Source organism: Phascolarctos cinereus, unplaced genomic scaffold (assembly GCF_003287225.1).
Source record: "Phascolarctos cinereus isolate Bilbo 61053 unplaced genomic scaffold, phaCin_HiC Scaffold_5;HRSCAF=322, whole genome shotgun sequence".
Taxonomy (NCBI): domain Eukaryota; kingdom Metazoa; phylum Chordata; class Mammalia; order Diprotodontia; family Phascolarctidae; genus Phascolarctos; species Phascolarctos cinereus.
Window position 1 is genome coordinate 270,746,508 of NW_027555958.1, and position 12,574 is coordinate 270,759,081.

Genomic DNA, 12,574 nt, shown 5'->3' on the forward strand with positions numbered 1-12,574 from the left:
CCTCTCCAGTGAAACCAGCCTTCTTGCCATTCCTGGCACAAAACACTCCATCTCCTGACATTTTCACTGACCATCTCCCACACCTGAAACGTTCTCTATCCTCAGCTCGGCCCCCTGGCTTTCTATAAGTCCTGACTAAAATCCTGCCTTCTACAGGAAGGCTTTCCCAATCCCTCTTCATTCTGACGCCTCCCTCTTTTGCTTATTTCCCTTTTATGCTGTATGCAGTTTGTACATATTGTTTGTATGTTGTCTTTCCCATTCGATTGGGAACTGTCTCTTGCCTTTCTTTGTATCCCCAGGGCTTTGGGCAGTTCCTGGCACCTAGTAGGCTCTTAATAAATCAGTTCATTGACTAACTAATTGATAGGCAGGTCTCAGAGGACAGGTAGGCGAATACCCTACACATTCTTTCCTTCCCTTCCTTCCACATCTGGCTGGAGGCCTCTGCGGCAGGAGACTTCTTGCCTAATCCACCTGATTCTGAGCCTATCATCATTACCTGTCTTGCCAGCATGGGGCTGTGTCACTATGGGAGGAGGGTATTCCATTGATCATCTAGACCATATGCTTCTGAAGAGCAGACGCTCCAGGGGGTGTCCTTTCCTTAGCTCATAACCTCCCCAGGTCCTGCTCAGAGGGCCATAGGATTTTTGAGCTGCAGTCACTCAGTGTAACCCCTTCCAGAGATGATGAAAACTGAAGCTTAGAGACAAGTGGCCTTCCCACTAGCAGAGCTGGGATCCAAACCCGAGTCCTCTGGGTCCACATCCAGTGTTCTTCACGTACACACAACTACTTAAGATTCGCACCGGAAGGTTAATAGGCAAAGGTGATCTAGTCCAACTCTCCAGTTTGCAGATGAGGAAACTGAGGTCCAGAGAAGGGGGGCTGGCTTACCCACAGTCACACAGCTAGTAAGGTCCACTCTCTCCCCTATACTGTCTGTATTGATCTCCACTTTGGCCCAGGAACCCTCAGTCCTTGTCCTAAGGAATAGCTCTGCTTCCCTCAGAGATTAGAAAGTCATCTGTGGGCTTTCTCAAAAGAAACATGGCCAGGGATGAGACAGGGGGTGGGAGCAGAGGGGAACAGATCACTCTTTTTGAGGCCTGGCAGAGGGAGATTAGGTCCTAACAGCTTGGGGAGAGGGGAAAGGAGAAGGCACCTCTGGGTCCTCAGAGGAGAAGGAGGATTCAGGGGGCAGGTACATTAGGACACCTGGACTCCTGCTTCAGCACTGTATGCTTGGCACAATGCCTCCAGAGCTTAGGACCAGCACACAGTAGGTGCTTCATAAATGTTTATTGACTATTGACCCTGCTCCCAAAGTAGGCTCAAGCTGCTTCTCCGTCCCTGGATCTTTTTCTGGGCTGGTTTCCTTGAGTTGGAAGACAATCAGAACCATACTAGGGACCATGGTGTCATAAAATCCAAGGATCTTCAAAGGCTCATTACAGGTCATCTGGTCCAGCAGCCCCTCTATGGCAGCCTAGTCCCTTAACTTAGCTTACATACATCCAACGATGGGGAGCCCTCACTGCCACATAAGGCGTTGTTGGTCTGCTATAACCATTTCTTCTACTCTGAAGCAGAATCTACCTCTCTGTACACCCCCTTCCCTCCTGACCTTGGTCTCAGTTTTGTTCTTGGGTGCTAATGCAGACTATGTCAATCTCCCTCTCCCGTGTCACAGATCCTCCAGAAGACACGGGTGAATTCAAAGCCATTTGTCCTCCTTCAGACAAGTTACTACTTGTAGACACAGTCCCTACCCTAAAGGCACATAGGTAAATGTGTAATCTCAAGTCAAGGCAGAGCAGAGCAGTACAAAGAAGGCGGGATTGGAATCAGGAAGACTTGGGTTCAAATCCTACATCTGACCTTTGGTAACTAAATGAGCTGACACGTCACGTGTTTGCGCCTCAGTTTCCTCTTCAGTAAAATCAGAAGACCAACACTTGCATCATCTTGCTTTGCTGTGATGCAAGTACTCTGTAACTCTTAAATCTCCACTGAAATGAGGATAGCACCTCCTGACAGAATGGGGTTGGATTCAGGGAACAGACTGAGGCAATTTTGGGGGGATGCAGTCAAAAGGGGAATTTGTTTTGCTTGACCCTGCATATTTGTTACAGTGGTTTTGTTTTTCTTTCCTTTTTCCAACTGGGAAGGTGGGAAAATGAGAAGGAGAGAAGGGATATTTTCAGTAATTGAAAACATTTTTTTTTAAATAAGGCTAAGGTGGCAGCTAGGTGGCGTAGTAGATACAGCACTGGCCCTGGAGTCGAGGACTGGAGATCAAATCCAGCCTCACTTACTAGCTGTGTGACCCTGGGCCTGTCACTTCACTCCCACTGCCTTAAAAAAAAAAAAGTGAGGATAACATGATGCGGCAGAAAGAAGCCTTGGCCTTGGAACTGGAAAACCCAAGTTCAAATCCTGGTTCTTCCACTCACCACTTGGTTGCCCTGGGTTAAAAACTCTTAATTTCCCTGGGCCTCCTTATTGTCCTCAACTTTAAAATAAGATGACTGGCTCAGATGATTCCTAAGGTCCCTCTCAGCTCTACATTGATCCTTCTATGACCCCTGACCTGTGGTTTTTACACATCTTAGACCCATCCTTGGTAGTAAGTTTTCCCTGTTTTCTTCTCTGCTCCACCCTCACCCCCATCCCTGGTCCCTTACCTCCTACAGACTCGATGTCCGAGTCAGATACATGCGTGATGGAGAATCGTGAGACTGGGCTAGGAGACACAGTGAAGCGGGAAAACTGGACGGGCAGCACCTGCTTCGGGGGGGTCGCCAGGTTGGGCAGCACGGGGTCCGGTACTCCAGGCCCCGGTGAAGACACAAAAGATGACTTGGCTGGCATTAGTGGGAAGTCATCATCCCACTCGAACCCACCACCTGTAAAGAAGGCCCCGTCACTCACCCTTTTCCCCCCAATGCCCAGGTCTCCCTAGTGAACTCCCTGGTCCAGGGGTGTGGGAAGGGAAAGAAAGAACAAAGACAGAATAAAGAGGCCTGCTGTGGAGGAGGCCCATCTCTCTAGCCTGCTCTCCCCTGACACCTCGGATGCCCTGAGAAGTTACTCAAGGCAATCTGATCATCCCTTAGACCTGAAGTCTGAATCTCTTTTTCTTTGATGGATTTATGTGGTTCCTCAGAAAAGAGAGGCCACAATTTAAAAAAAAATGACACTCAGAAGCAGAGACAGTTGGAATCATGGGGTTGTAGTGTAGGTGCCATCACAGGCAGGGGCAGTGGGAGCCTAAAGGACTACAGAGGGGAACAAATATAGGCAAAAGGGTTACCTGGGAATAGTAAGGGTAAGATGAAATCATCATCCCAAAGGGTGAGAGTTGGTAGGGTTGCCTGGCCTGATAAAGGAGGGTCATACCACCTGAAAATAGCTGAAGGGCTACTTTGGGAACATAAGGTTTCCTGTGGAATACAGGGAAAACCTACCAAGCTCCATGCTCCCACTTCCCAGGCCAGACCAGGCCACCCGCCCACCTTCCCCACCAGGCTCACTCTCTTCAGAGACTGTCCTGTCAGAGAAGTTGTCTGCTGCGCTGAGCTGGTCAGATGGGCTCAGGGTACTGGGGCTGCTTGGCAGGAAGGAGGAAGCCGAGTCCTTCCCCTCAGGGAAGTTCTGCTCCCCAAGTTCTCTTGTGGGGCTTTCCTAGGTGTCAGTAAAGAACAGAAGTGGCACAAGTGTGAGATGCCCACCTTGGCTGGGTATCACTTCCCATCAGGGCAACTACTTCCTCTATCCCTCCCAACCTCTTGAGGGCCTGGAAAGGAGGGAGAAGTGGACAATTACCCAGAAACCTCAAGAGGGGAAATAGATAATTCCCAACTCTGGCAAATCAGAGGCATCTCATCGTATTCTCTCCAGTGCATGATCTGGATTTCTGGCACTGGGTTGAAGGTATGGAAGAGCTTTTAGGCCCTCTCACCCAGAGGCGTCAGAGACAAACCCACCCTAGCTATACCCTCTGCCCTCCTTTCTATACCAAAATCCAATGTCTCTGTAGCAAGGACACAGAGCCATCTCTCCCTCCCCTCCCAGAAGTCCTAATGGCCACTCCCCGAGCCACACGGCTTACCTGATCGAAGAGGTAGACAGTAACATCATCAAAAAATGAAACAGCCTTTTTCTTGCGGTCCAGGTCCTCACAGAAGGACTGGGACATGAGGCTGGGCATCTTGAGGAGGCTGCGTAAGTTGCGGGCACTGTGGCTCTCTGCCACCACAATGGGCACAGCAGCTGGTTCCTCTTCGCTCTCCTCGCTCTGCTCCTGGATGTTGTAGCAGCATAGCTCCTCGTCGGACTCATCGCTCTCCTCCGAGTCCTCTTCCTCCTCCTCTTCCGCCGGCCGGCTCTCCTTGGGTGCTGGGAGGTCCGACAGGTCCAGGCGCAAAGGGGTTGGACGCGGGGCCGGCTTCTCTCCAGGTTTCACTTTGGGACCCAGGGGAATCTCACAGGCCATGGCTTCTTTCCATTCTTGCACCTCTGCCCCAGGAACCAGGTCCCAAGTTTCCTTGTCCACCAAAGTGGAGAACAGGCCTGGGGCCTCCTGGGGTTTGTGGCAGCCTTCCCCAACCCCACTGTCCTCTGGACTTGACAGGACAGGAGTCAGGAAGAATAATTTGGATGGGGCAGGAGCTGGGCCAGGGCCAGGGGCAGTGGGAGCGGGGGCAGGGGTAGGGGCAGGGGCCAACCCTTCCGCTGGGTCCTTGGGGCTCTCCTGGTCTTGCCCTTTGATGGTTGGGCTGACTGTCACCTCTGGAGAAGGCTCCCCAGAAGGCGAATGAGGAAGCTGAGCACCTGCTTCTTCTGTTGTTGGTATTTCCTGATTGTTGGGAGAGAGCCCTTGGGACTCAGAGCCCACCGGGCTGGACTCTCCTTCCCCAGCCTCACTGTCCTCATCCTCCTCCCTACTCTGGGCAGGCCGTTCTGTCTCTGTGTCATAGTCAGAGAAGTAGGCTGAGTCTCGGTAGGGGTTTTTCTCACTCAGACCATGCAGCTCAGCACTGATAGAAGAAGAAAGCCGCATCTCTAAGCCAGGGCTCTCATCCTCCTTTCCTAGGGGCCCAAAGTCCTCGGGGTCCCGGGGTTCATGGGGTTCTTTTAGCACAAACTCAGGTGACTCATAATTCTCTGTGTCATAGCCACTGTCCAGGGCCCGAGGCTGCCCAGTGGTAGGGTAGGACACCGTTGGGCTATATATCTCCCCACCATCACTGGCCGTGGATGGGATATCCAGTGACTCCAGGGAATCCGGCGTTCCCACCTGCTTCTGCAGGGACCGGAATGCGGGGGTTGTGTCAGGCTTCTCGATAAGGAAGTCATTGGAAAAGTCTGTGAAGACACCCGAGGTGGCCTCGGTCGTGTCTTCATCCTCACTACCTGGCCCTTCTAGCTCCGGGAAGCTACCACTGCTGTCCAGTGTCTGGTCTGGCTCATTGCTGATACTCTGGCTACTGTCCCATGGCACAGGGGAATCTGGCTTAGGAACGACAGGATCGCCGGCTGCCCTGGAGACAAGCAGGGCTCTGCCTTGTGGTGGAGAGGGCAAGGGAGACTGGGCTGCAGAACTGGAAGGGGCCATGGCTTCCTCCGTGGCTTTCTGATCAGCCCCATCATCTATACCCCTTCTCTCTGCAGTTTCTATGTCTATCATCTGTGAGGGAGAGATGGCAACTGGGGCTGGGTCCTCCTCTGCCTCAAAGTGTTCAGCAAAGCTAGGCGGGCTCCCCAGCTCCTGCCCAGGAAAAGCCATCTCCAACCCCTCACCCTCAGGAAGGGGCAGGTCTGGTAGGCAGTCTGGGGCAGGCAGCTCACATGGATCAGGTCCTGCCCCTAGGTTCTCTCCTGATCCCAAGTAGGAGTCTACAAAGTGAGCAGCCCAGGAATCGGGGGCACAGCTGCTATTGATGTTGTTGTTGGCAGACACATTTGAGGTCCAGTGTCTTTGCTGGGAAGCCAAGCTTGCCTCCTCTGCACCCTCGTGTTGGGAGCCGCTGCAGGGCTGACTCTCCCGTTCACCCAACTCTATCATCACTGATTCAGGAGGGCTACCTGGTGCCTCCTGTTTCATTGATTCTCCCACCACTGCCTCCTGGGCCCCACCTGGTGACTCCTGGGTCACAGAATTCCCTGAGGGGGACACTCCCAGTGGGTCCTCAAAAAAAGCCTGGTGGAAGCCTGGCAAGCCCCAGTCTTTGCCAGCTCCCTCCCTGCATTCCCCCAACAAACTGTCTTCAGTCCGTGAGTCCCCTGCAGGGGAAGGGTGGTAACAGAGCGAGTCTTTGCTACAGCTCATATGGGAGTAGTAGTCAGGGTGATCCCAGGGCCCCTCCCCACTGGGTCCTTGCCCTAGGAGGGGCTCCATAGTCAGTGATACAGTAGGGCTGCTGTCTGAGTCATAGGTGCCCCCCACGGGTTCTTCTTTGTCATGCCAAGGTGTGGCTGCCTCAGGAGATGCCTGCTGGCACTCAGGGCTAGAGGAACACATGGTGAAGTCTAGATCACAGTCAGCTGGTTCTTCGATGCGAATATAGTACTCACTGCTCACGGAAGGGCTGTGAGCACTGAGGATGGGCACCACCCCAGGTGGTGGACACTCATAGCAGGAAGGTGAAACCCCCAGGCTCAGGTGGCTGGTGGAGGAGCTAGCTGGGTAGTAGAGGTCCTGGTAGTGAGCAGCATGGCGGGGGCTGAGGGTCCTTGCAGGAGTCTGGAAGGCCTCTGCCCGGCTGGGTTCCCATTTGTACTCAAAGTTGAGCCCGTGGCTGGTCTCCATCACTGTCAAGATGTCATCCCCATCCGAATGGAAGCCATCCCCCGAGAACTGCTCCAGGAGCGGGAAGCTGGAGGACAGCTCAGCCGCACTCCCCAAGTGGTTGGCTCCACTGGTCCCGCTGGGCTTCAGGGATTTCCATCGCTTCTCAAAGTCCTCCTCGGCCTCCGTGGTCCCCTTGGCACACAGGTAGGACAGCAGCAGGTGCACCTCCTCTGCTGTGGGCCGCTGCTCTGGCTGGAGCCAGCAGAACTGCATGACCTCATACCTGTCAATCCCAGGGTAGAGATGGGGCGCTTAGGTCTGTCCCTGATATAGCTCACTCCAGCCTCACCCTCCTGCCTCCCACGCCTCCTCACTTCCACTCAGGGTGACAGGAAGCCACTGTGGCCACTGCTTCCAAATTCACCAACTGGAATAACCTGTCCTTGACTGTACAATTTGACTTCAATCATTGCACAACTCATCCCCTCAGCCCTCCCAGGCAGTCTATGCTATATTTCTACTGTATGTATCACATATTTAGAGCATGCCTACACATGTGTGTGTGGAAGGGAAGGATATACTGTCTCTCCCCTTCGACTCTGTGCTGGAATGACATTCTTCTGAATCCTTGCATTCTACCCCCTTCACCAAGCTCTTAGCATCAGACCACTACATGTGGCACATTCCAAACAAAGAACCATGGAGACACAGGATGCCAGAGATGGAGGGCACCATAAAAGTCATCTGGCATAGAGATCATAGAGATAGCAGAGGACCTGGAAGGGACCATCTAGTCCTTACCCCTTATGTTACAAATGAGGAAACCGAGGACCAGGGAGGTAAAGCAACTTGCTCGAGGTTACACAGCTAGAGAACACAGCCAGGTGCTGGGCTTTGTCACCCCTGCTGGCAGTGCCTTAAAGCCCTCTTCCTCTGAGTGAAGTCTCCTAGGGGGTCTGATCCAGGGGAAAGCTGAACATCAAGGGCTGCTCGGGCGGTGGTACAGTGGAAATCCCAGCAGAAAGCCCCAGAGGGATCATTTCTGGAGGGTGTTTGGGGAGCGGGAGGAGGAGGAGGAAGAAAGGAAAGCCGTGTGTATCTCCTCACCAGCGGTCTGACAGTGACAGCTTCAGCTGGGGCTTGGGTAATTTGAGCTGCTGCTCTTTGATGGCGTAGGTGAGCACCTGGCGGTCGGAGTAGTGGTGGTAGGGCTGGGCACCCAGCTCAAACAGCTCCCAGATTGTCACGCCCAGCGACCTGCAGGGGGTGGAAGGAGGCAGCCAGTGAGGCCACAAACCACTCAGTGCACAGGCAAGAAAAACAAAAAAGCAATTAGCAAGCTCTGAACCATAGCTGTTTCTACTTTTCCTGAAAAGGCTAAGTGATATCCTGATTGGAGTAAAAAATTCTGCTCTGATTAAGGCTATGGAAGAAAAAAGTCTTTAAAAAATACTAGCTAGCACTTATCTAGTGTTTTAGGGTTTGCAAAGCCCTTTACAAATATTATCTCATTTGATCCTCACAATAACCCTAAGAAGTGGATGGTATTATTATTCCCATTTTAAAGATGAAGAAAGTGAGGCAGACAAAGTCTCACATCATCACCATTATCACTAACATTTATATAGCACTTATCACGTTCTAGGTCAGGGGTGGGGAACCTGCGGCCTCGAGGCCTTTGGTGCGGCCTTTTGACTGAGTCCAGTTTTTACAGAACAAATCCTTTTGTTAAGGGAATTTGTTTTGTGAAGTTTGGATTCAGTCAAAGGACCGCACTTGAGGACCTTAGAGGGCCACATGTGGCCTCAAGACTGCAGGTTCCCCACCTCTGTTCTAGGTACTGTGCTAAGTGCTTCAGAGTTATTATCTCATCTGATCCTCACAACAAGCCTGGGGGCTAGGTGTTATTATTCTCCCCATTTTACAGATGGGAAACTGAGGCAAACAGAGATTCGATGACTTGCCCAAGGTCACACATGTAGTAAATAAGTATCTAAGGTGGGACTGGAACTCGGGTCTTTCTGACTCCAAGACTCACTCTCTATCTATGGCATCATTTCAGAGAACCCCACCTAGGTAATCGTTTCAAAACACAGAATGTTCCAATGGGAAGAGATGTAGGGGTACCCAGGATTCAATGGTCTATCTCTAAGATGATTCCCTCCTGACGTAAGTTCTACAATCTCATGAAGTTATGGGAACTTGGGGGCCCCAAGGAAATGCCTTGTCCTAGGTCACACAACCACTTGAGAGCAGAACCAGGACAAAAACTCAGGCTTCTGGGCCCTTTCACCTATCTGCAGTCAAGGCATTAGCTGTAATTTTTAATATGCAAATCATTATGCTTGAAGGGTCATAGAGTAATGGAAGCTTAGGGTTAGAATGGATTTTAGAGGTCATTTAGCCTGACCATACCCATTGCTGAAATGCCCTCTCTAGCATCCCCCACAGATGGGCATCCAATATCTGGTTGAACTCTTCAGGGAACCGGGGTGTACCTCCTCATGACTCATACTGACTGCTCCATTGCTAGAGGGATCTAAGGGTTTCTAAATTCTTTCTTATGTTATGTCCAAACCTCCCTTCTTCTTATATCGAGTTCCTACATTACTCCTCATTCTATATCATGGAGCAAAACAGAAAATGCCTAGTCCCTCTTTACCAAAATTGCCCTTTGATTACTCAGCTCAACATTTATTAAACATCTACTCTGTGCATGGCATTTTGCTCAGCACTGGGGGCACAAAATGAAAAATGACAGTCCCTTTAAACTGCCTCAGGGAGCTTATACTCTGAACAGGGAAGATACAACAGACACCCAAATAAATATGATAAAAAGTAAAATGTGATAGGTAGGTGGCATGGTGGATAGAGTGCCAGGTCTAAAGTCAGGAAGACCTGAATTCAAATCCGGCCTCAGACACTTACTGTGTGACCCTGGGCAAGCCACTTAACCTTGCTTTACCTCAGTTTCCTCATTTGTAAAATGAGCTGAAGGAAATGGCAAACTACTTCATATCTTTGCCAAAAAAGCAAAAAAAAAAAACCCAACCCCACAAAATGGGGTCATGAAGAGTCAGAGACAACTGAAACAATGGAATAGCAAAAAAAATGATAAAGTAAATACAGACATCCTTAATTTGAGGGAGGGATTATTTTTAGCTGGGAAATGGGAGGAAAGACCAAGGAAGGTTTCATAGAGGAGGTGGCATAGATTTATTATCTGTGATCTATTTAGATCTCTCCCTACCCTTAGAGATTATCTAGTTCAAGCCCTCATTTTACAGAAGAGGAAACTGAGGCCCATAGGCTTGTCCAAGATCACCCAGGTAGTAAATGGAAGAACAGGGATTTGAATCCAAGGTCCTCCGACTCCAAACCCAAAGCTCTTTCTACTGTGTCATACTGATAGCTAGAGATGTGGTGGGAATGCACTAGAGGGAAGAGCTCAAGAAAATTGCAATGAAAAGGGGATATGGAAGGAGATTGGGGAACAGCTATTAGGCCAGTCTGACAAGAATATAAAGTAAATTGCAGGGAATAGGGATGATAGGGAATAGGGAAATAAGGGCTGTCATCTGCATTATTGATGAAGTCATAGATCCTTGAAGTGTTGAGATGAGAAAGAAGAAATGTCAATTTAGAGAAAGGAAAAAAGGTAGGAAGCTATTATAGTGCCTGGCATACCGTAGGCATTTAATAAATGTTTATCAATAGACTGTTTATTGATTGATTGATAATAATCCTGAACTATACTGGAGGCTCGATGAGTGGAGAGTCACAGGATGTGAGAATCATTGTGTGGGTAAAACCGACAGGACTTGGCAAATCACTAAATGTGTGGGGCCATGGAAAGGGAAGAGTCAGAGATGACAAATGATTCAGAAGACAAGGGTCCTTTTCTGGGGGAAATGTTGACTCTGTTCCTGGATATGTTGATTTTGAGGTGCTGGCCATCTAGGTGGTGCAATGGATAGAACACTGAGCCTGGAACCTGGAACACTTGAGTTCAAATCTGGTCTCAGACACTTATTAGCTGTATGACCCTGGGCAAGTCACTTAACCTCTGTCTGCCTCAGTTTCCTCACCTGCAACATGGGGGTAATAACAGCACCTACCTTCCGTGGTTGTTGTGAGGATAAAATGAGATAATACTCATAAAGGACTTTGTAAATCTGAAAGTGATAGCTAGCTAGCATGAGGAAGATGAAGATGATGACAGCTATGTCTGTCCACATGGGTTTGTCTAGATGTAGCTATCATAGGGGCATGAATAAATACATCTATATTCTCCTCTCCATACCTTTTTCCCAGGGAGCCTTTTATTCTTTCCAGGAGAAAAAGCAGAAGACTAGTACCAGACGTTGGCGCATTTGCTCTCCTCAGAGGGAAGGGAGGACTAAGCTAGAATTTTACCTATTCATTCTCCTCTCAAATATTGTTAGCCTAGGGGAAATGCTTTTTTAGGCTCAAGCTGACTACCTGATTGCTATCTCTTATGGGAAGGAGCATCCCAAGCTATATGTCCAAGGCTTGGTTCCCTTCTCACCAAATGCAGGTTCCATAAAGAACACATATAGCAAATAGCTAAGTAGATAGCAAAACAGATTCTGACAACATGGTTGCTTGACTCTTCACTATCCTGGTCTCTCCTCCTTTGGATATAATTTAGGTTGTCCATTTTCCTCTCAAAATGTGGTGTCCTAACTCAAATACACTGCTAATATGGCATCCCAATATTAATACACTGTTGGTGGAACTATGATTTGGTCCCACCATTCTAGAAAGCAATTCAAAATGGACAATAATAATATCAGTTAACATTTGTACCATGCTTATCTCATTTGGGATACCTGGGAGGTAGGTGCTATTATTATCTCCATTTTACAGATGAGGAAACTGAAGCAAACAGAAGTAAAGCCACTTGCCCAAGGATACACAGCTAGTAAGTGTCTGAGGCCGGATTTGAACTCAGTTATAGTGGGACAAATACTTCTGGTGATTTTGATTCTAAGCTTTTGTTAACATTTCCTAAATTTGCATTAGGTTTTTTTTTTTTCAAAACAACTATTACTGCCTCACATTAAGCTTGTGGCTACCAAATATCTCCAGAACTTCTTGCACACAAGTTTGATGCTAATCACATCTCTCCCATCCAACCCAAACATTCACTTTATACTTTTCCCTGATAAATTTCATGTTGTTGGCTTTGAGCCAGCCAGCGCCTAAGCCTGATGAGATAATATCAGTGATGATAATAATTCTGAACCCTGATTCTGTCACCTCTCATATTAGCTGATCTCCTTTCTTTGTGTCATCTCTATGTCTGATAAGCATTTTTCCATATCTTTATTAATAACTATTACATATCATTTCTTCATCCATAATTAGACAAGCTCTAAATAGAAAAGAACTAAAAACAGAGCCTTGTGGCACTTCACTAATGACCGCCTTCTAGGTTGACATATATTCTAAAACAGCAATTCTCAAAAGGTGGTCTGGTAACTGCTTTCAGGGGGTCCATGAGGTCAAAACTATTTTCATAAAAATACTAAGATGTTTTCATTTCTACTTTAATTCCAAACTATTTTCATAAAAATATTAAGATTTTTCATCTCTAATTTAATTAGAAATTATTTTCATAAAATAAGATGTTTTCATTTCTTCAAATACTTCATTCATTTCTAATGTCATTCCAAACTGTTTTCATAAAAATACTGAGATGTTTTCATTTCAAATATGGCACATATCGACATGTATAATCCATATAATCAA

The 12,574-nt window shown here is 48.5% G+C and overlaps 1 protein-coding gene across 4 annotated transcripts in view; it reads right to left on the reverse strand.

Moving 5' to 3' along the window:
• Positions 1 to 12,574, reverse strand: part of AATK (apoptosis associated tyrosine kinase) — a 230,935-nt gene that overhangs the window by 5,527 nt on the left and 212,834 nt on the right. For all 4 annotated transcript variants that reach the window (XM_021000803.1, XM_021000800.1, XM_078155856.1 and 1 more), the window contains exons 10-13: positions 7,907 to 8,056; positions 4,118 to 7,082; positions 3,540 to 3,690; positions 2,691 to 2,912 (exon numbers count right to left, since the gene is read on the reverse strand). In XM_021000803.1, the coding sequence (XP_020856462.1) occupies positions 2,691 to 2,912; positions 3,540 to 3,690; positions 4,118 to 7,082; positions 7,907 to 8,056 (3,488 nt within the window). The remainder of the gene's footprint in view (positions 1 to 2,690; positions 2,913 to 3,539; positions 3,691 to 4,117; positions 7,083 to 7,906; positions 8,057 to 12,574) is intronic.